Source organism: Sus scrofa, chromosome 1 (genome assembly GCF_054392235.1).
Source record: "Sus scrofa isolate SSC_HxYL_T2T_F1_AM1 chromosome 1, Sscrofa_HxYL_maternal_Yorkshire_Landrace_v2.0, whole genome shotgun sequence".
Taxonomy (NCBI): domain Eukaryota; kingdom Metazoa; phylum Chordata; class Mammalia; order Artiodactyla; family Suidae; genus Sus; species Sus scrofa.
This window is the reverse complement of record NC_139383.1, coordinates 105,408,955-105,432,852: the sequence shown is the minus strand read 5'-3', so window position 1 is coordinate 105,432,852 and position 23,898 is coordinate 105,408,955. Positions and strand designations below refer to the sequence as shown.

Here is a 23,898-nt window from a genome sequence, read left to right as displayed (position 1 = left end):
AAAATAAAACCTGAAATAAAATAAAATCTCCTGTTAAATATGTGCCTTCTAGCCTCAGGCTAATCTCACAGAGGCCTTTGATGGGGGTGGGGAGCAGAAGGAAACTAGAATTGAAGGGAGTGAGAAGCAGCTAAAGGCTGCTCACCTCTTCAGCTGCTGAGCTCCTTTGGGTAGATGAGCAGGGCAAAGCCTGAGCTACTTTAGCAGCCCTGTCCTTCAGAGCCAGTGGCAAGGGGACCTGGCTCAGAGGCGGACCACTTCCCCAGTGGCAGCCCCTCAGTGTGTGTTCTGAGAGGGCCTGAGGCAGCAGGAAACATGTGGCTGTTGTGTCGTGGAGGGATGAAGAGCCAACGTGGGGTTTCCTTTTGGATGCGGGCCTTTTACCCTGAGGAGAGGAGGTCTATCCAGGTGTAATCCAGGCTTAGCCTATAACGAAAGGTGAGGGTGCAAATGGAATCCAGTCTTCAGTCTCCTAGAAGAAAATCTTTTTAGTCGCTGCCTTTCTCCTTACACCTGCCCCACCCTAAAAATCTCCATAGAAGGGAGTTATGTGGATAAATTCAAGGGTGAAAATTAAAGAGAAATACAAAACGAAGAATTCTAAAATGCCTTTGATCTGCAAAATTATACACCTGACAAGAGTAAAGAATCAATAAGTTGAAAGCTTATTTGAGAGACTCTCCACTGTGTGATATAAGCTTGACAGGGGAATTTATGAACATGGCCTTCCAGGTTCCATGTGACCAAAGGGACTGATGGATTAAATTGAAGAAGGAGGGATTTAGGGCAGACTTCTGGGAGAGTATTTTTTACTTCTAATAATCATAAAGTGTATATAAGCAAGTTGAGGATTGGAGTAGTTCTCGGTATGCAGCATTCGCAATCCCAGCCCCCACTGGCTGTCCTCTGCTTTTAAAAATATGTCTTGTATTCAAGGAAGCATAAAATTGCCATGCAGTGTCATGTCTCCAGTGATATCTGCATTACCTCCAGGGGCTTATCAGCAGCATCATCTGGAATCAGTGAGCAGTCAAGCAATGTCAGCATTGAAGGTCGCATTATGCATGCAGCACTGCAGGAAGAGCAGTAAGAAATAAAGATAGAGCATCTCTGAGATGATGATTCCATAGAAAAATAGTAATAGCAGCAAAAGCGATGTTACCTTCTATTTACCAGCCATGTTACAATTGTTCACAATTTTACCCACTAGGGCCACTGCATTCAATTTGTGTATTGTGTGTAGAAAAATGTGTGTAGAGTTGCAGTGCACAACCTGCCCCACCATGCATGGCATCCATGTCACTCGTAGAATCTCATTTAAAGCTTTGAAGCTATGGAATTCTTTTTACATTTTAAGTTGATTTCACATCCATTTAGTCTGCATGAGAGTTTTACGAAATTACAGGGCTAGTGTCATTTCCCCTAGACTACAGATGAGGAAAGCAAGTTCCAGAGAGGAGCTGGGACTATTCTATGTGGTTGGCATTATGAGATTAGGACCTGAAACTGGTAGCTTTTTTTTTTTTTTTCTTTTTAGGGCCACACCTGCAGCATATGGAGTTTCCCAGGCTAGAGGTCTGATCAGAGCTACAGCTGCCAGCCTACGCTACAGCCACAGCAATGCCAGATCCAAGCCACGTCTGCAACCTACATCACAGCTCATTGCAACGCCAGCTCTTTAACCCACTGAGCCAGGCTGAAGATCAAACCCAAATCCTCGTAGACACTATGTCAGGTTTGTAACCCGCTGATCCGAAATGGGAACTCTGTAACTGGTAGCTCTGATTCAGGGCCATTTCTACCAGCAACTCCCTCAAAGAATTTTCAGGAACACAGAGTTCCTGCCATGGCGCAGCGGAAACGAATCCGACTAGGAACCATGAGGTTTCGGGTTCAATCCCTAGCCTCGATCAGTGTGTTAAGGATCCAGCGTTACTGTGAGCTATAGTGTGGGTTGCAGATGCAGCTTGGATCTGGCGTTGCCATGGCTGTGGTGTAGGCTGGAGGCTACAGCTCCAATTAGACCCTTAGTCTGGGAACCTCCATATGCCACGGGTGCAGCCCTCAAAAGACAAAAATACAAAAACAACAACAACAAAAGAACTTTCAGGAACACATCTGGGATGCAAGAGACAGGCTTCTAGGGAGCTGAGTAAAGGCCCCCTCTCCTTACCTCAGATCTGGTCCGTGTCATGGCCTCACCCCTCACCATGGCCAGCTTCCCTTCTTCATGACCCTCCTCTCCATCCCCAGATTTGAGCGGGAACAGAATGACACCTTCATCATGGAGATTCTGGACATTGCTCCATTCACCAAGATGCGGATCCGAATTGATGGCCTGGGCAACCGGCCCGAGTGGTTTCTAGAGAGGGTAACATGGCTGGACCCTCACCCTCCTTCCCACCCACTGCCCAGCCCTTCTTCCTGTTCATTGGGGTTGTCAGTGAACCTTGTTAAAGTACAGATGCCACCCTAGAGGGTTATTACACAAACCTGGCCTATGCTGTCCAATATGCCCTCTGGTGTGAATTAATCAGGGAACATAGTCTCATGTGTCCAGTCAAAACTCAATCAGCTGCCAGGGGATACAATGTGCCCTGTCAGTGCATCATGGACAGAGACTGGAAGTGGGCTCTGGAGGAAGCAAGTTGGGAGGAGGAATGAGAAGGGGGGCAGCAGGACCTGGAGCTGTGAGGCTCCCACGGTAGGAACGTTAGGCAGGATGGAAAGGGGGCTTCCAGTGCCCCTTGAACACAGTTATCAGACTGCCTCTTCTTCCATCTCCGGCCTCTGCTCCCCTCTGAGTCATCCTCTCAACCCTCACCTGTCAAAGGCCATCTGTCCTGAGGCCCCTCAGGGTCCACTTCCCTGTTCAGCCTTTAGCAGATTTTTCATGAGCCAACAATGCAGTGCACCCACCAAGGACAATCTGGCAACCTTTGGTACACTGTTCCCAAGGGTCTATGGCTGACAGTGGTTTGATTGGTCTGTTTTTCTGCCATTCATTCAGCAAACATTTCTCGTGCACAGTGATAGGCATCTCTCAGGAAACTTATTCAAAGGAGTTGCCCATTTCCAACGCACCAAGCTAGGGAAGTCACGGTGGGGATTTCAGACCCTTTGCCGGACCCACAGGGCAGGGTCTTTGTCCTGGAGAGGGCCCTTTCTTCATGCCTCGAGTCTATGTCAGAAGAGCCTGTCTCAGGTCTGGGGTCGTGAATCCCTGGGGCCCAGAAGACGGGGTTGCGTTAGCAGGTGGCCAGCTGGTGGAGGTGAGGGAGGAGCTCCCACACTGGCCCCTCTCACCCAGATCCTCCTGAAGAACATGAACACAGGAGACCTGACCATGTTCTACTACGGAGACTGGCTGTCCCAGCGGAAGGGCAAGAAGACCTTGGTGTGTGAGATGTGTGCCGTCATCGACGAGGAGGAGATGATGGAGTGGACTTCCTACACCGTTTCAGTGAAGACCAGTGACATCCTGGGTGAGTCCAGGGGTCCCTCGCTTCTCCTACACCCACTTGCCACCAACCTTACCTGTCCCAGCTCAGGTCCTGAAACTTTTTTGTCTTTTTAGGGCTGCACCTGTGGCATATGGAAGTTCCCAGGCTAGGGGTCAAATTGGAGCTACATCTGCTGGCCTATGCCACAGCCAAAGTAATGCCAGAACTGAGCCACGTCTGCAACCTATACCACAGCTCATGGTAACGCCGGATCCTTAACCCACTGAATGAGGCCAGGGATCGAACTCTCATCCTCATGGATCCTGGTCAGATTCATTACCACTGAGCCACAACAGGAACTTCAGTATTCTGAATTCTTTTTCTTTGGAAGGTCTTCCAAAAGCTAGTCAGTACAACTCCTTTCCACAGAACGTCACCTTCTACCTGGACAAAGTCCCCTCCCATGTCTGACTTGGCACTGTCCTTCCTGCATCAAGGAAGTAGGAGGGAACATTACTGGGCAATAGGTCCAATACCTTTGAAGGCGGTGCCCAGGATCTTGGCTCAGAGGCCTTCTGTCCCCCTGCTTCCTCCTGGCACCTCTCACCCAGGCACCATGAATCTCAGATGCCCTTGGGTTCCTTCCCACATCCCTGTGCTTGGCCACCATCTTCAAAATATGGGCTTTTGCCTGGGGTCTTAGGATGGAGATAAGTCCCTGAGCCTGTGTGTGTCTGACATCTGTGTGCAGCCTCACTGACATCACTGAGGCTCTGACAGGGGTCGGCACAGGTGCTTGGGAACCCAGAGTGGGGCGTCTTCCCTAGATCAGGGGCAAGGGTCATGGAGAGCTCCCAGAGGTAGTGCCAGAGTCCAACCCAGAAAGACAAACAGAAGCCAGTAAGGCAGATGGAAAGGCCTTCCAAGCAAAAATTCTAGCATGTGCAAAGGCCTGCAGCTGAGAAGGAAGCAATGCCTTCCTACCTACCCTCCCCTATACCAAGCCTCTTCTCCAGACGCTGTTGCAAGGAATATGGCAAACTCATACTACCTAGAAATGGCTAGTGAGGGATCACCTTGTTAGCCCTGGTCGCTTGCATTTTCAGCAGAGAAGCACTCAGCCAAAGAAATGAAGCTCTCAATGGTAGATCTCAGGCATGCATGACAGGTTAGTACAGCTGGCAAAGTTTCTTCTTGGCACTTCTTCCTTTTCTCCACAGAGTGAAGCCTTCACTCTCTTTGCTTAAAATTCCAAGTGTTCATATGTTTTCAAGTGCCTCATTATCTTATGGTGTGCTCTCAGAAAACAATAAGTTCATTTATAACTGCAGGGTATGTATTAGAAAAGCTTCAAGAGATCACCTCTTCCAAAAGCCTTTTCTTTCTTTCTTTCTTTCTTTCTTTCTTTTTTTTTTTTTAAGGGCTGCACCTATGGCATATGGAAGTTCCCAGGCTACGGGTCAAATCGGAGCTACAGCTGCCAGCCTACACCACAGCCACAGCAATGCAGGATCCAAGCTGCATCTGCAACCTACAACATAGCTCATGGCAATGCCAGATCCTTAACCCACTGAGCAAGGCCAGGGTTCGAACCAGCAACCTCAGGGTTCCTAGTCGGATTTGTTTCCACTGAGCCACAACGGGAACTCCTTTTCTTTTTTAAAAATTTTATTTATTTATTTTTAGGGCTGCATCTGTGGCATATGGAAGTTTCCAGGCTATGGGTCAAATTGGAGCTGTAGTGGCCAGCCTACACCAGAGCCACAGCAACGTAGGATCTGAGTTGCACCTGCAACCTACGCCACAGCTCATGGCAATGCTGGATCCTTAACCCACTGAGTGAGGACAGGGATCGAACCCGTGTCTTCACGGATACTAGTCAGTTTCATTACTGCTGAGCCACGACGGGAACTCCATAGAAGCCTTTTCTTTTCAACTGGGGTCAGTACCTCTATTTGGCTGAAGCAAATGATGTGTAGCTCTAGTGCAGAATGTCAACCAGACGCAGATTTGGGAACAAGGAATTTTCACCTTGCGTCAGAGGGAGTTTATTTCCTTTTAAAAATTTTATTTTTTTTAATTTTATTGTATTATAGTTTACTTACAATGTTGTTTTAGTTTTAGGTATAAAGAAAAGTGAATCAGTTATATATATATACATATATCGGTTCTCTTTTCCAATATATATTTTTACAAACTATTGAATAGATTTCCTTATGCTATACAGTAGGTCACTGTAAATTATCTATTTTATATACAGTAATGTGTATATGCTATTCCCATCCGCCTAATTTATCTCACCCCCATTGTAATCATAAGTTTGATTTTGGCATCTATGGTTTGCTTTTGTTTTATAGATAAATTCCTTTGTATTTTTTTAAAATTTGATTCTACGTATAAGTGATATATTTGTCTCTCTGACTTACTTCACTTAGTATGATAATCAGTACGTCCACCCATGTTGCTGCAAATGGCATTCTTTGGTTCTTTTTTTATGGCTGAGTAATGTTCCTTTGTACATATGTACCCCATCTTCTTTATCCACTCCTCTATTGATGAACATTTAGGTTCCTTCCATGTCGACTATTATAAATAGTGCTGCAGTGAACATTGGGGTGTGTGTTATCTTTTCAAATTATGGTTTTCTCTGGCTATATGCCTAGGAGAGGGGTTGCTGGATCATACAGTGACTCCAGATTTTGTGTTTTAAGGAATATCCAAACTGTTCTCCATGGTGGCTGCACCAGTTTATATTCCCAGCAACAGTGTAGGAGGGTTCCCTTTTCTCCACACCCTCTTCAGCATTTATTGTTTGTAGACTTTTTTTTCCCTTAATTTTATGGCTACTCTCAAGACACATGGAAGTTCCCTGGCCAGGGAACTCAAGCCACCACTGTGACCCACACCACAGCCATGGCAACACTGAACCTTCTTACCCACTGCAGTAGGCCAGGGATCAAACTGATACCTCCCCGATGACCCAAGCCACTGTAGTCAAATTCCTAACCCACTGCACCACAGCAGGAACTCCTCTGAGCTGTTTAAAAGCAACACATTGCAGGAGTTCCCACTGTGGTACAGTGGGCCAAGGATCCAGTATTGTCTCTGTAGCGTTGCAGGCTCAATCTCCCAGCCAGCACAGTGGGTTAAGGATCTGGCGTTGCTGCAACTGCAACATAGGCTGCAGCCACAACTTGGGTTCACATCTCTGCCCAGGAACCCCCACAGGCTCCCACTGCAAATGGAGTTTATTTTAAAGTGTAAAACCAGTCTATATGGCATGCTTTTAAGTTCAGGTATATTTCCCCAGAACTAGGTGAGTTCTTATACTAAACCAACCATTCATGCTTGCTAACTGGGACTCCAGTTAGCCCAACCACATCTGCAAGACACAGAGTTAAGATGAAGGATAGAATTATAGACCTGGGTTTCCCAGGACACTGAGCAGCCCTTTCTGGCCTCACCTTTGGCTTCCAAGACTCTGAAATTGCCCCATGCACCCCTGGTTCCTCCCAGGATCCTAAGAGCAAATCCAGAGCAAGAGGGCTGGGATGCAGAGAGGCTCACACCCAGAGTGCTTGTCTTGTGCACCCCAGGAGCGGGCACCGATGCCAACGTGTTCATCATCATCTTTGGAGAGAATGGAGACAGCGGGACGCTGGCCCTGAAACAGTCGGCCAACTGGAATAAGTTCGAACGGAACAACACTGACACATTCAACTTTCCTGACATGCTGAGCCTGGGCCACCTCTGCAAGCTGAGGGTCTGGCATGACAACAAAGGTACTTTGGGCTAAAGGTCAGGGAACAAGGACAGGCCTCAGTTGATGGCCACCATTTTGACATTTCCATCCATTGGAAAAGCCAGTGTTTCTGAACAAATTTTAGTTTCTTCTGCTCCTGCTCCTCTCTTCAGGGTGATGAATAACTTAATTTTCTGTGATGTCAGGGCATTAATTCTACTTAGTTCAGACATAAGAATTAAGGGGGGGGGGCTCTATCACCAAATTCACTTCCCGTGGATTTTCTATAAAGGATTGTGCTTGTTTATTTATAACAGCAAGACTAAAAATAGTCAAATTCATGTATAAATATAAATGAGGGAATAGGATATATGCCAAGCAAGACATTTATTTTTAACTTCAAAATACCTAAGGAATACTTCGTTACATCTGTAACTGTGATGAAATCCATGTTCAATATTTCATTCACTATTCTTTTGTTGTCTTTAGGCCACTCTGAACATTTTTTTCTGAATTTGGGCCTTTAAGTTCTATGTTACATAATTATAAAAGAGTTGTTACATACTAAATTTCACCTCCATGAGACACCTGACTTTCTTAATTTATGCTGTTCTAAGTCACCCTCCTGACTTCCACTTAAACTAACTTCAGCAAAGCCTTATCCAGTCTTTTCTGAGTCCCCACAACAAGTAGCCCAGAGGTGTCCTAAGTGCTTTATTTGTCCTTAGAAGGTTTTTCTTGTTCTTTTTCTAATTCATTTAGGTGGTGGGTTAAGTTGTCAATTTGAGACTTTTCCTCTTTTTTGAGGAAGGCCTGTATTGCTATGAACTTCCCTCTGAGCACTGCTTTTGTGGTGTCCCATAGATTCTGAGTGGTTGTGTCTTCATTATCATTTGTCTCAAGGTATTTTTTATTTCCTTCTTGATTTCCTCATTGACCCATTGGTTTTTTAGTAGCTTGTTGTTTAGTCTCCATGTAGTAGATTTTTTTCTCATTTCTTTCCCTGTGATTGATTTCTAGTTTCATGCCATTGTGGTCAGAGAAGATGCTTGAAATAATTTCTATACTCTTATATTTGATGAGGTTAGTTTTGTGCTCCAATATGTGATCAATTCTTGAGAATGTTCCATGTGCACTTGAGAAGAATGTGTATTCTGATGTTTTTGGATGTAATGTCCTGAAAATGTTGATTAAGTCTAACTTTTCTATTGTTTCCTTTAGGATCTCTGTGCTTTATTGATTTTCTGTCTAGAGGATCTGTCTCTTAATGTGAGTGGGGTGTTAAAGTCTCCTACTATGATTGTATTTCCATCAGTTTCTCCTTTTATGTCTGTTAGTATTTGTTAGAGCTATCTGGGTGCTCCTATATTGGGGGAATATATATTGATGATTATAATATCCACTTCTTGAATAGATCCTTTAACCATTCATTAGTGTCCTTCTTTATGGCCTTCATTTTAAAGTCTATTTTGTCTGATATGAGTATTGCAACTCTTGCTCTCCTGTCTTGTCCATTGGCAAGAAATATCTTTTCCCATCCACTCACTTTCAATATATATGTGTCCTTTGCCCTAAGGTGAGTTTCTTATAGGCGGCAGCTTGAAGGTTTTTGCTTTTTTATCCAATCTGCCACTCTGTGTCTTTTGATTGGAGCATTCAATCCATTGACATTTAAGGTGATTATTGATAGATATGTATTTATTGCCATTTTGAACCTTGTTTTCCAGTTGACTCTATGTTTTTCTTTTCTTCTTTTGGTTGGATGGATTCTATTTATTTTATGCTTGATTACTATTCTTTTAGGTTTTTGTGAATGTAATGTTAGGTTTTGATTTGTGGTTGCCCTGTTTTTTAAGTATATTAACCCCTTCCAATATCTGCTTACTTTAGCCTGATAATCATATAGGCTCAAACACATCATTAAAATAAAAAAAGAATCTATTTTTTCCAACTTCCCTTGCCCACACTGTATGAATTTGATGTCTTTATTTTATTTTATTTTTTTAACATCTTCGTGTTTAGATCTGTATGCTGGCTTATTTACGTGACTGCTTTTCAGTTGTGGTTTCCTCCATCCTATTTCTTCCTACTTCTTTTTCTTTTATTTTTAATTTAGAGAAGCACTTTCAGTATTTCTTTTAGAATGGGTTTTGTCTTGCTGTACTCTTTTAGCTTTTGTTTCTTGGAGAAATTCTATATTTCCATTTCTATTTTAAATGGTATTCTTGCTGGATAGAGTATTCTAAGTTGCATATCTTTTTCCTTTCAGTGCTTTAAATAGCATCTAGCTATAGCAATCAGACACACAAAAGAAATAAAAGGCATCCAAATAAGAAGAGAAGAGGTAAAGCTGTCACTATATACAGATGACATGATACTATATATAGAAAACCTCAAAGACTCAACCCAAAAACTACTTGAACTGATCAACAAATTCATCAAAGAGGCAGGATATAAGATTAACATTCAGAAATCAGTCACATTTCTGTATACTAACAGTGAAATATTAGAAAAGGAATACAAAAATACCATACCCTTTAAATTGCACCCAAAAAAATCAAATACCTGGGTATACACCTGACCAAGGAGGTAAAAGACTTATATGCTGAGAACTATAAAACATTAATCAAGGAAATTAAAGAAGATGTAAAGAAATGGAAATATACTCCATGCTCCTGCATTGGAAAAATCAGTATTGTAAAAATGGCCATACTACCCAAAGTGATCTACAGATTCAATGAAATCTCTATCAAATTACCCATGACATTTTTCACAGAACTAGAACAAACAATCCAAAAATTTGTATGGAACCACAAAAGACCCAGAATTGCCAAAGAAATCCCAAGGAACAAAAACCAAGCAGGAGGCATAACTCTCCCAGACTTCAGGCAATATTACAAAGCCACAGTAACCAAGACAGTGTGGTACTGGTACCAAAACAGATATACAGACCAATGGAACAGAACAGAGAACACAGAAATAAACCCAGACACCTATGGTGAATTAATCTTTGACAAAGGAAGCAAGAACATAAAGTGGGAAAAAGACAGTCTTTTCAGCAAGAATTGTGGGAAACCTGGGCAGCTTCATGTAAATAAATGAAACTAGAACACACCCTCACACCATGCACAAAAATAAACTCAAAATAGCTTAAAGTCTTAAATATAAGACAAGACACCATTGAACATAGGCAAAACATTCTCTGACATCAACCTTACAAATGTTTTCTCATTTCTCAGGTGAGTCTCCCAAAGCAACAGAAATAAAAGCAAAAATAAACCAATGGGACCTAGTCAAACTGACAAGCTTTTGAACAGCAAAGGAAACCAAAAAGAAAACAAAAAGACAACTTACAGAATGGGAGAAAATAGTTTCAAATGATGTAACAGACAAGGGCTTAATCTCTAAAATATATAAGCAACTTATACGACTCAACAGCAAAAAAGCCAACACAATGGAAAAATGGACAAAAGACCTAAATAGACAATTCTCCAAGGAAGATACACAGATGGCCAACAAAAACTTGAAACAATGCTCAACATCCCAGATTATTAGAGGAATGCAAATCAAAACTACCATGAGATACCACCTCATACCAGTCAGAATGGCCATCACTAATAAGTCTACAAATAACAAATGCTGGAGGGGGTATGGAGAAAAGGGAACCCTCCTGCACTCTTGGTGGGAATGTAAGCTGGTACAGCCACTATGGAGGACAGTATGGAGGTACCTTAGAAAGCTATACATAGAACTCCCATGTGACCCACCAGTCCCACTCTTGGGCGTATGTCCAGACAAAATTCTCCTTGAAAAAGACACATGCACCCGCATATTCATTGCAGCACTATTCACAATAGCCAAGACGTGGAAACAGCCCAAATGTCCATCAACAGATGATTGGATTAGGAAGATGTGGTATATATACACAATGGAATACTACTCAGCTATAGAAAAGAAAAAAATAATACCATTTGCAGCAACATGGATGGAACTAGAGACTCTCATCCTGAGTGAAGTAAGTAAGAAAGAGAAAGACAAATACCATGTGATATCACTTATACCTGGAATCTAATATATGGCACAAAGGAACCTTTCCACAGAAAAGAAAGTCATGGACTTGGAGAATAGACTTGTGGTTGCCTAGGGGGAGGGGGAGGGATGGATTGGGAGTGTGGAGTTAATGGATACAAACTATTACTTTTTGAGTGGATTAGCAATGAGATCCTGCTGTTAATCATTGAGAATATGTCTAGTCACTTATGACGAACATGGTAATGAGAGAAAAAGAAATGTAAGCATGTATGTGTAACTGGGTCACTATGCTGTACAGTAGGAAAAAAATTTGTATTGGGGAAATAACAATTAAAAAAAGAATCAGGAGTTCCCGTCATGGCGCAGTGGTTAATGAATCCGACTAGGAACCATGAGGTTGTGGGTTCAATCCCTGCCCTTGCTCAGTGGGTTAACGATCCGGCGTTGCCATGAGCTGTGGTGTAGGTCGCAGACACAGCTCGGATCCTGCGTTGCTGTGGCTCTGGCATAGGCCGGCGACTACAGCTCTGATTCGACCCCTAGCCTGGCAACCTCTGTATGCTGCGGGAGCGGCCCAAGAAATGGCAAAAAGACCAAAAAAAAAAAAAAAAAAGAATCAATGAATAGGATACAAATAACATAGACAGGTATTTCAAATGTAATATTTTTTGTTTCATGAATAAATAAAAAAAAGATATCCTTAAAGAATCTCTACTCTTTCCCAATAAGGAAACAAAGCAAAACTCCTGAATTGTTTCTTACCATTTCATCATCCATTATGATCATCCTAGAACAGGTAGCAAGTTATCTGGTGATTGAAAGTCTGGCTAATAAAAAAGAGTCAAATTTATTAAGATTATCTTCTGCCCCAGACAATTCATAAGATCAGGATGGGCCGCTGACCATAACACTCAATAAATGGATCACCAGTCAGGACAATCACTTTAATGTTTGATGATCAGGCTGCCAGTGGCTCAGTAAAAGCACTGAGCCCCATTGTGTGCCACACCACAAGCCTAATTAGAGGGATTTGACAGATCAGATTGATGCGTGTGAGTGGAGATGGGAGTCTGTCAACCCTAGCATCCATGCAGACAGTTTCCTGTAGCAGTGTCCAACTGTAGGCAAACCATTGCTTAGGAAGTATATTCCCAGAAAGTGTGCCTCTGTCTTAATCAGAAAGCAGCACAGTCCACCTTTGGGCTATGAACACACATTAACAAAGTATTACTGTTGAGGGTAGGGGCCATGGCTCATTGATATTTATCTTCATAACTGCTTACAAAAGTGCCTATGACATAGTGAAAACTCACTAAATCTTAGCTTAGTTGAGAACTATATGCCCAGGAGAGAACAGAAATATCAGGGTCTTTAATTCTGTTCTTCCACAGTCCCTATCTCAAAAGGAACAAAGAAGCAAGGGAACCAGAACCTTGAGAAGGAGGAATTATTATTCTGAGTCACTCTGAGCAAACCTCTCAGAATTCAGCCACACGATAGGATCAGAGGTCGAGGAGTTCCCTGATGACCTCCTGGTTAGGTCAGAGAACTGGGTAGAATGTCATGTAGACTCTGATGACCTCCCTCCCTTTCCAAGAAGGAAAGACAATGTTAGGGCCATTTTAAATATGGATGTTTTACTGATGGGGGGGTGGGGTGGGGGCAGGTGAGGGTGGAGAGGATGGCCAGAAAGACTGAGGATGCCCGTGTTAAAGACCACGGTTGTGGGGAAACATTCCACAGTCTTTGGAGCTGTGTAGCTGTCCAAGGCTCTGCTTCTCTCAACTCTGGGCTCTGCCACCTGTTTCCAGGGTTCCCATCTTGGGACCTATTATCAACCTGGCCTATTTTAGACTCCCCTCAACTTGATAAGATAGTCCAAATTACCATGCATCCCACCCTCAATTCATAGCAATAAATGGTAGAGAATTGCTGGTCAAAGAACAGAGCTCATCTCTGTCTCTTGCCTTCAAAGGCTGCTATCTCCAACCCCATCTTATCCAACTCAGCTTGGTCGAACATTTGAAAACCTACTGTTTGTTTTGTTTTATTTTATTTTTTTTTCATTTATTTATATATATATTTTTCTACTGTACAGTATGGTGACCCTGTTACACATACATGTATACATTCTTTTTTCTCATATTATGTGTTCCATTGTAAGTGACTAGACAGAGTTCCCAGTGCTACACAGCAGGATCCATCCTGAAGGCAACATTTTTCATCTATTTACCCCAAGCTCCTAGTCCCTCCCAGTCCCTCCCCTTCCCCCTAGACAACCACAAGTCTATTCTCCAAGTCCATGACTTTCTTTTCTGTGGAAAGGTTCCTTTGTGCCATATATTAGATTCCAGGTATAAGTGATATCACATGGTATTTGTCTTTCTCTTTCTTACTTACTTCACTCAGGATGAGAGTCTCTAGTTCCATCCATGTTGCTGCAAATGGTATTATTTTTTTCTTTTCTATAGCTGAGTAGTATTCCATTGTGTATATATACCACATCTTCCTAATCCAATCATCTGTTGATGGACATTTGGGCTGTTTCCACGTCTTGGCTATTGTGAATAGTGCTGCAATGAATATGCGGGTGCATGTGTCTTTTTCAAGGAGAATTTTGTCTGGACATACGCCCAAGAGTGGGACTGGTGGGTCACATGGGAGTTCTATGTATAGCTTTCTAAGGTACCTCCATACTGTCCTCCATAGTGGCTGTACCAGCTTACATTCCCACCAAGAGTGCAGGAGGGTTCCCTTTTCTCCATACCCCCTCCAGCATTTGTTATTTGTAGACTTATTAGTGATGGCCATTCTGACTGGTATGAGGTGGTATCTCATGGTAGTTTTGATTTGCATTCCTCTAATAATCTGGGATGTTGAGCATTGTTTCGAGCATTGTTTCAAGTTTTTGTTGGCCATCTGTGTATCTTCCTTGGAGAAATGTTTTGTTTTGCTTTTTTTGTATCTTGGATGATTCCTTCTGTTGCTTCCACACCTTCAATGTCTGCTTTCTCCTTCCATTCCAATCTCTCATCACAAACTTTCCAGAGTCATCTTGGGCAGCCTGCTCCATGCTGTATTCTTCCTTCCAAACTAAATAGGAAAGCAAAGCCTCACATATTTAAGAAAAAATATTGCAGAAAATTAAGCATTAACATTTTAGGAGCCATGGACAATTTCTTGTCTTTAATGATGCTTATGTTTCCTCCTTTCTTTTTTTCTTCTCCTACTTGACAAGTCCACTCCTCAAACAGCATGAGCCCTTTAGTTCCTCTATTATTGCAGTCCTAACAATTCCCAAGTTTTTATATTGATTTCAGTCAATAAATAAAATATAATTTATTCTCATTATTTACAGTAGGTACACTCTATAAAATTGCCACAAACACTGAACCACAGCTCCTAGGGAAAATACAAGGTTGGGTTCCTGCAAGCCTCTGGTCACAGTGTTTTCATCAACCAGTCAATGCATGACCTTGTTTTATGCATGTTTCTGTTTAAAGACACTTTATCTAATATGCATCATTGATTTATTAGCAGTGAACTCATGGACAACAACACTATAATTCATGCCTAAAGGAAGGTTATGTGACAAATCTATTTTCTCTGTAACGTACATCACAACCTTCTTGCACTTAGAAACACTAAGCTCTTTAGAATTATGCTTGTTGGGGGGGGCATTTTAAGCAGCAAAATCACTAGCAAAAAACACACAAATGTAAAACAAACACCACTAAATAGGCCACAAAAAGGACACTTGTTTATACTGTGAGAGCTGAAAGGAGGCAGAGCACCATCTTGTTTAACCTCAGCTGAACATGTGCATCAGACAGCTCAAATTTTTGCAACACTGCACATGCCTGTGAATAACTGTGAAAGCACTGTGAGTATTGATCTGAGGGTTACAAATAAATTTTAGAAAGTAGGTGAATGGCATATGTGGATATACAATGTGGTTCAACTATATCTATCTTTGAAGATGTGATGTTTAAGTTAAGACTTGAAGAAGTGATAAGAGTAGACATTCAGTGATGCGTGGTGTGTACCAAAATGAGGGATATTTGAGGCAGAGCGAATAGCAAATATAAAAGCCCTGAAATAGAACAAATATTGATATGTTTCAGAAGTGAAAGAAGGATTTGGAATGACAGAAATAGAGAATGGGGTGGGAACAAGAAAGTAGACAGGAACCAGGCCAAGCAAGATATAAGCCATGTCAAGGATTGGAACTTGGAGTTCCCTGATGGGCTAACAGGTTAAAGATCCAGTGTAGTCACTGCCATGGCTCAGGTCACTGTTGCGGTGAGGGTTTGATCCCTGGTCCTATAATTTCTGCATGCCTCAGGTATAGCCAAAAAAGAAAAAAGAAAATGCACTGGGACTTTATCCTAATTGTCCTGAGATGCCATCAAAGCATTTTGGAACACTAGTCATATGAGGAAGATTATCACAGTATCTTTGGGGGATAGGTTAGATGGAAAAGAAAACAAGCCTCAAAAGACTGGCTAAGAGATGATGGAAGATGATGCTTTTCACAGTTATGGTAGCAATGGGGAATGGAGAAAATGTAGAAAGATTTGAGAAATATTTAAGGCAGAGGACTTATTAAAGTTTGGCCTAAGGAGGAAACTTAGAATGTGAGGATGGTAGAGGAGTTTCTTCATTTTTATATGTTTAATATAAAGGTCTGGGAGACGTCTAAGGTGTGACATTTAGTAACAGTGGGTCTGGAGCTTGGGAGGGAAACTGGCTGGGAGATATTGATCTAAGAGTTGTTGGTGCAGAAACAGTATTGAAGCCATGAGAGTGATAAGCGCATTTGTGAAGTGCAGTGTGAGAAAAACAAAAGTGGCCCAGAGTAGATTCCTGAGAATTCTGAACTTTAAGGTTAGATAATAGAAAGGAAGGAAGAGGAGAATGAGGAGGAAAACAGGAGAAGAATGAGCTGCCTCAACATTTTTTACTTCCAAAAGGGAATGTGTCTGGGGAGATGGACCCTATCTGGGGATTGTATAATGTTGAGGATTGTTCACTGGCCATAAAATCCCAAGATATGGTGTGTTGGTTCCTGATGCCATAGTTTCCTGGGCATAAATTTAATCAAGGAAATATGAAACCATATTTGTTTTCAAGTAGTAAAGCAATTTAAACTACTTAAAATATTTATTTCTCCCTAGCAAATTCCCAGAATCCCTTGATGAGAAATTTTGTTATGCAGCCAAACATGTAAGTCACTAAGACAGGGAGAAAGGAGGGAAAGATATACAGCCTTCCATCATTTATGGATTCATGTTTATAAGACAAAAATATTCGTCATTGCTTCCTGAGTGGTCTATGCCTGCCCCACCTTCACTCCCCGCACCCCCCGCCCCACAAATATCAGGGACACTTTCCCACCTAGCCTCACCCTCTCTGTTTGTTGGCCCTTTGTGTAAATGGAATTGCCTTTCTATTCCTGACAGCCCCAATCCATCCAGCGAATGATGTGGTACATATGAATTTGCAGCAATGAGAAATCTCTAAGATAAACTCCATTATAAACGTTCTCTCTTCTCTTCACTCTCTTCTCTTTCCTAGGTCTCTGAACTTTGAAGCCATCTCTTGTTTAAATTTTACCTGACATGAAATAACTTACATCTTTTGGCCAAGCTAACAATCATTCATAAATAGATACCCAGGGGATAACTTTCCACCTGAAATTCCCTACCTCTGATAACTTCTAATGCATCCTTCGGATTAACTAACATTTTTTTTCATGAAACAAAATTAGATGCCTCCTTCTCGGTGCTTCCAAACTCTTCTGTTTATTTCCTTATTTGTGGCACTCACTGAGCTGAATTGTAATTGTCTTGCCAATTACAACTGGCAGATGTTGAGTCTCTAAAGGGTAGAGCTCTAACTTTGTTTGGTTCAACTTTGGATTCTCAGTGCCTTGCACTTAAATATTTTATAATTATGTGAACAAATGACTAAATTTATTTCAAAATCAGCTTCTAGAAGCTTCAGGATCATAAGTGGGTATCTTCAGAATGCCATCCTTTTCTAGACTTCATGGAGATCTCTTTCTCCTAAGTGTTTGAGAAGTCTCCAGATATAGCACATCCTATCAGACACTCTTATCAAAGCATTTGTAATTCTCCAAGGGAGGATTTAATGAGTTGAATAATGTTCCCCCTTAATTCTTATCCACCTCGACCTTATTGGAAATAGGGCCTTTATTAGTTAAGGATCTTAAGATGAAACCATCCTAGATTTAGGAAGTTTCTAAATCCAATGACATGTATCCTTATCAGAAGATGAAAGGACACAAATATACATATAGAGAAGAAGGCCATCTGAACATAGAGGCAGAGACCAGAAACAGAGGTAACAGCTCAAAGACATTGAATGCCAAGAACTGCCAAGAGCCACCCAAAGCTAGGAAGAGGCCAGAAAGAGTCTTCCCTGGAGGCTTCAGAGGGATTATGACCCTCCTGACACCTTGTTTTCACACTTGTAACCTCCAGGGCTGTGAGAGAATAAATTCTGTTATTTTGAGCCACCAAGTTTGTAGTAATATAGCAGGCCTAAAAACGAAACAGTAGGGATAGCCCTTCTGGGGAATAGTGAAGATTCTCTGGGGGCTCCAATTTCAGTCACCTCTCTGCAGCAAAGAATCTGCCTCAGGATTTGCTTCTGGATGAAAAAAAAAAATGTTCAGGGCCTTTGGGCCAAGAAAACACACCAAATCAGAGCAGAATTCCATCAGAGAGCCCAATGTCAGTGTGGTTAACTGCAGCAGCTTAAAGTATCATAAGGCAAGGTGGTCCAGAGTTACCATTCTCAAGGTGATGTCAAGTAGGGATCTTCTTGATAGACTCATTGTTCTTAACTTTTGTAGCTGGGGTCTCCATATTCCTGTAGGCAGTTCAATGGTAACTGGGGCTCAGAAGCCAACTAAGCAGGAAAAAGAGGAAGAATCTAGAACTAAAAGGCATCATAGTCTAGCTTTTTTCCACTATGGGCTTGTCATTTAATTCCATCCACTGAGACTTCTGCGTTGACCTAACTCCCAGCATGCACCCTGCCATGATTACATCTTCTTGTTTATAATGAGCAAACTCTCTTATGTACTCACCCTCATCACTGAGGGTTTTTCCTTTTGTTTACCTTATTTAAACCCTCTCCCAGGATAGTCATCATACTTGGGCATGCTTGGTTTCTGTCTCTTTTACTTAACTATCAGCTCCATAAATACCATTGTCATATTCATTACTCTTTCCCTAATGCCTATCTCACTTCCTGTAATATAGAAGGAACTTAAAATAGAATTTATTTATATCCTTGTTTCAGTCCCTCAGATAATTCCTGTCTTTTTATGCCTCCTCCATAGGGAAACCACATTTCTCCCGAGTCAGAGTTTTTCCTTGTGCCTTAGTACTTTAAAATTTGAGTCCTGGCCGTGAACCTCGTAGTCATGACTAGGTCCTCTAATGCTAGCTGTCCCCACCCCTTAGACAACATGCACATATCTAGACTTTCTCATTTTTCTCAATGCATTTTTCTTCTATGCAAAAATGTAAATTCAAATCTTTCTGTATCATCACTGTCAAAGCCATGAAAGAGAAGGGGAGGCAGTTCAGCACCCTGGACAGCTCTAAATGATGCAAGCCATTTGTTGCTACTACTTGGTTTAGATGCCAGGCTCTTCAAAGAGTTTGATTCCTCCCTTGATACCCCAAGATTACCTGATTACCTTTTCCCCTCAAAGGGCTCTTGATCTTAAGAAATCCCAATTCACTGTTGTTATCCTCTTCCCTTTGTAAGCAGAAAAGTGGCTTTATAGGTGATATCAGGGCTACTTGAAAATGAGACCTGTGGGAGTTCCCATTTTGGTGCAGTGGAAATGAATCTGACTAGGGGCCATGAGACTGCGGGTTTGATCCCTGACCTTGCTTAGTGGGTTAAGGATCCGGTGTTACCGTGAGCTGTGGTGTAGGTTACAGACACAGCTCGGTTCCTTCATGCTGGGCTGTGGTGTAGGCCAGCAGCTCTAGCTCTGATTTGACCCCTAGCCTGGGAACCTCCATATGCTGAGGGTGTGGCTCTAAAAAAGCAAATAAATAAATAAATAAAATAAGACCTGTGGGGACTTCCTGTTGTGGCACAGCGGAAACTAATCCAACTAGGAACCACGAGGTTGCATGTTTGATCCCTGGCCTCGCTCAGTGGGTTAAGGACCTGGTGTTGCCATGAGCTGGGATGTAAGTTGCAGACACGGCTTGGATCTGGCATTGCTGTGGCTGTGGTGTAGGCTGGCAGCTGTGGCTCCGATTGGACCCCTAAGCTGGGAACCTCCATATGCTGCGGGTACAGCTCTAAAAAGACAAAAAAAAAAAAAAAAAAAAAAAAAAAAAAAAAAAAAAAAAGATACAATGACACCGGTGGGAGTTCTCCTAGTGGTGCAGGGAAAAGGAATCTGACTAGTATCCATGAGGATGCAGGTTCAATCCCTGGCCTTGCTCAGTAGATGGGGGATCTGGTGTTGCCGTGAGCTGTGGTAGAGGTCACAGATGTGGCTCGGATCCCACGTGGCTGTGGCTGGCAGCTGAAGCTCTGATTTGACCCCTAGCCTGGAAACCTCCATATGCCACAAGTGTGGCTCTAAAAAGCAAAAAAGTTTTTAAAAATGAGACCTGTGTACTTCATATTACATCACAGCTGTCTTTTTCTTACTGATGCTTACATGAAATGGTGGCTCAGGGGCTGTCCATTTGATTCCTCCATTGTAAAGTCCCCCCCATCACTTTTCCTCTAAAGTCTTCACCCAGTTATGATCAATTAGGGTTACAAATGATGTTCTTTCTTTTCTTCTTATTTTTTTAAAAATAATTTTATGGCCATACTTGCGGCATATGGATGTTCCTGGGCCAGGGATTGAATCCAAGCTACTGCTGTGACCTATGTGCAAGATGCAGCAGGCTGGATTCTTTAACCCACTGCTTGGGGCCGGAGGTCAGACCCAAACCTCCACAGTAACCAAAGCTGCTACAGTCAGATTCTTAACCCACTGCACCACAGTGGGAGCTCCACAAATGGTTTTTTTAATTGTCATTTCTTATCCACTTATTAGCTAGAATTTTTCTGTTAAAAAAAGTCCCTCAGGCTACTTGATTACCATGAAATGTAGTTCATAGAGGAAAATCAAGATAAATGATTAATTCTTCCCCTTAATTCCAATTACCCTGATAGCTTTTACAATATGGAACAAGTTATAACAAAGTGTTTATTTTCTAATTCATCTTGCTCTTCTGGCTTGCTTCCTCTGAAATGAAAACTCTGACGAAATGAAGAATTCTCTCACCACAGGATGAATTTATGTTTTCTTTTGAATAACATAAATTCATGGAAATATTAAAGAGCCTCAGAGATCATCTAATTCAACCCCATCACATTGTCCAAGTAAAGAAACAAAGGTATGGAGATATAATATGTTCAGTTTGGTGGTTGTGCTGAGAATGGAGTCCAGATAGAGTGTCACCCTGGGCATCCTAGCTTGGATTATGTACGTGTGAAAATATTTGTGGAAAGATAATAACTAGATTCTTGTCTTCTTTTATAGCCAGGGCTCTGTGATCACTCTATATCTCATTTCAAACCATCTATTTGATATTATTTAAGAAATTTGGGAGTTCCCGTTGTGGCACAGTGGTTAACGAATCTGACTAGGAACCATGAGGTTGAAGGTTTGATCCCTGGCCTTGCTCAGCAGGTTAAGGATCCGGCGTTGCCGTCAGCTGTGGTGTAGGTTGCAGACGCTGCTCGGATCCCGCGTTGCTGTGGCTCTGGCGTAGACTGGCGTCAACAGCTCCGATTCAACCCCTAGCCTGGGAACCTCCATATGCCGCAGGAGCGGCCCAAGAAATGGCAAAAGACAAAAAAAAAAAAAAAAAAGAAAGAAAGAAATTTGGCTTACCCACATGGACCTTTAGCTTGCCAAGGCTTATTTTTTAAAGAGTTTCTTGGAGAAATAAATTATCTATTCAAGCAGTATTGTTAAGGGCTTGTGCTGAAATTAAAAACTGAAAGCTCACTAAAGAAAGTAAATACAGTGTATCAGTTCTATGTTTACTGAGCACTAAATTAATATTCCTGTGATGCAATCAAAGGGATACACAGTTCCCATACCTTAAAATCTAACTAGAGATATCAGACACACACACACATAAAATCACCATAAAAGAGTTAGATAATGTTTATGACCTCAAAATGCAAGATTTCCCAAGTGTTCATGGCCAAGTGAATGGACAGTAATGAATGTTATGGGACTGGGGAGTTTGGAGGGACTTGTGGAGGAGGTGGAGCCTAAATTGTCCAGAGGATAGGTGGGAATTTAGGGCAGGGAGACTTAATGAAGAGGGAAGAAATGCCAAAGGGTTGCTGGATAAATCCATCTCACTGGGATGGAGAATTTGCATTAGGGGATCTTCCTTATTGAGGTAAGAAATGAGGTGGATGGAGTCAGACTGGAAAAAGCCCTAAATGTGTAAACACAGAATTGGGCCAGTCTTTCCCATCAGGTGTGGAAGGACACTAAGGAGTCATAGGTAGTAGATGGCATGATGAAATCCAGGGAACATATAGCCGTCAGTTTCATTCCTATTCAGAGTCTGCTCTTTCTTGGCTGGAAAGATTGGGGCCCCACACTCCTTCAGTTCTTAAGAATTTTTCTTGGAACATTTGGTGTAAAATAATTGGTTCAACTAGGACAGGTCATTGCTCCCTGGTGGAGCTATGAATTGTTTTCCCCCTCCACTCTTAGAATGTTACCACCAATGTCCTTCCTTGTTCTTCCCTGTTTAATAATAGTGTACCCTCATGTGTTCAAAATTTACTGAGCTTTGCTCTAGGCACTAGAGTATAGTGGTGGATATATCAGGTATATCAAGAAAGACTTCTGCTCTCATGGTGCCTGCAGCCTAGTAGAAGACAGACTATACAGGCAATGTAATGAAATAGAAATAAAATTATCTCAGATTGTGAAATGGGTATATGATGATGAGATGGCAAGTGACTGGGGAAGAGGAAACTTCTGCAAATAGGAAAAGTCTTCCCAAAGACAGGACATTTGATCTGACACCTCAATTATGAGACACTGTGGGCATTCTGAGCCTGGTGTATATTGTCCTAGGCAGACAGAAAAGTAAATGCAAGGTTTCGGAGGCAAGACTGGATTTCTTATGTCAGGGTACTAAAAAGCCATTGTTAAGTGAACTATATTAAGTAAAATTCCAAGTAGGAGATCAGAATAGACAGGGACCAGATCATGTCAGTTCTTATAGTTGTTGGTGACCTGTTTGTATTTTATTCTGAGAGTGATGGGAAACCACTGAAGGGTTTTCTATGGAAAAAATCTGATTTATGACTTCAAAAGATCACTATGATTCATGTAGAAGGATAGTAATGATATACTGCATATAGGAATAAAAGTCTGGATTACAACTAATTATCCATCAATAAAGACAAGGTAGAAAATTTCTTGTGTGTGCATATGATGGAATACCATGCAACTATGAAAACAGAATGACGGGTATTCATGTACTCATATAGATTGTGAGTGAAAACGTAAGACATCAGAGTGGAATATTGACTCTCTTTGTGTGGAAAATATATGTAAAGCTTTGAAAGAGATTTTGTAAAAATTGATTCTCTAGGAGTTCCTGCTATGGTACAATGAGTTAAGGATCCAACATTTCTGCAGTTGTAGCACAGGTTGCAGCTGTGGCTCAGAATTGATCCCTGACTTGGGAACTTCCATATGCTGCAGTTGCTGCGAAAATTTTTTTAAAAAAGAAATGGATTCTCTAGTAGTGGGAGTCTATTGGTCTATGGTGGAGACCATCAGGTAGTGCTGGCTACACAACTCACCATGTTGTCTATAGCTGTGGGTCTGTGTACTTCTCTAACACCTTCTCCAGCAGAACCCAGCCACATGATATCAACCTGCCCAGAGCTGCCTGTTTCCATAGTCTGATAGATTCTTAGGCCAGAAAGTCATGGTTGGATTCCTGTTAATCACATCCAACATTTCCAAAACAAGGCAACTAAATAAGCAGTAAGCACGAAGCTGAGAAGGAAGCTTCTTTATCTCAGAATGGTTGGAGTCAACCTGCTATTCACCATGGAAGAATTTTCTTTGCAGAATCAAACATGAAAAGAGAGTTGGAGATGAGGCAAGACAATGCTATGCTTTTAGAAGCCAGAGGAAAGAGGGAGGCAGGGAAAGGGAGCAACCTGCCACCAAACACGAGGGTGACCTGAGCCAGGTAGCTCCTTCTCTGGTTGTCTTCACCCACACACCGGAGCACTGAATTGCCTGTGGATTAAGTTAAAGTCAACCCAGGGAGTTTCCACTGTGGCTCAGCTGGTTAAGAAGCTCACTCATATCCACGAGGATGTGGGCTTCATCCCTGGCCTCCCTCAGTGGGTTAAGGATCAGATGTTGCTCTAAGCTGTGGTATAGGTCACAGATGCATCTTGGACCCCACATTGCTGTGGCTGTGGTGTAGGCTAGCAGCTACCACTCTGATTCAACCCCTAGCCCATGAACTTCCATATGCCATAGGTGTGCCTGTAAAAAAGAAAGAATGAATGAATGAAAAAATTTAAACTAGCCCCAAATCCATCCTTCCTCTTAGCTCA

At 42.0% G+C, this 23,898-nt stretch overlaps 1 protein-coding gene across 1 annotated transcript in view; it reads left to right on the top strand.

Annotated features, from left to right (window-relative positions):
- Nucleotides 1-23,898, top strand: part of LOXHD1 (lipoxygenase homology PLAT domains 1) — a 196,111-nt gene that overhangs the window by 150,244 nt on the left and 21,969 nt on the right. Inside the window, exons 35-37 of the mRNA XM_084964969.1 lie at nucleotides 2,254-2,371; nucleotides 3,311-3,485; nucleotides 7,040-7,225. Of these exons, the coding sequence (XP_084821095.1) occupies nucleotides 2,254-2,371; nucleotides 3,311-3,485; nucleotides 7,040-7,225 (479 nt within the window). The remainder of the gene's footprint in view (nucleotides 1-2,253; nucleotides 2,372-3,310; nucleotides 3,486-7,039; nucleotides 7,226-23,898) is intronic.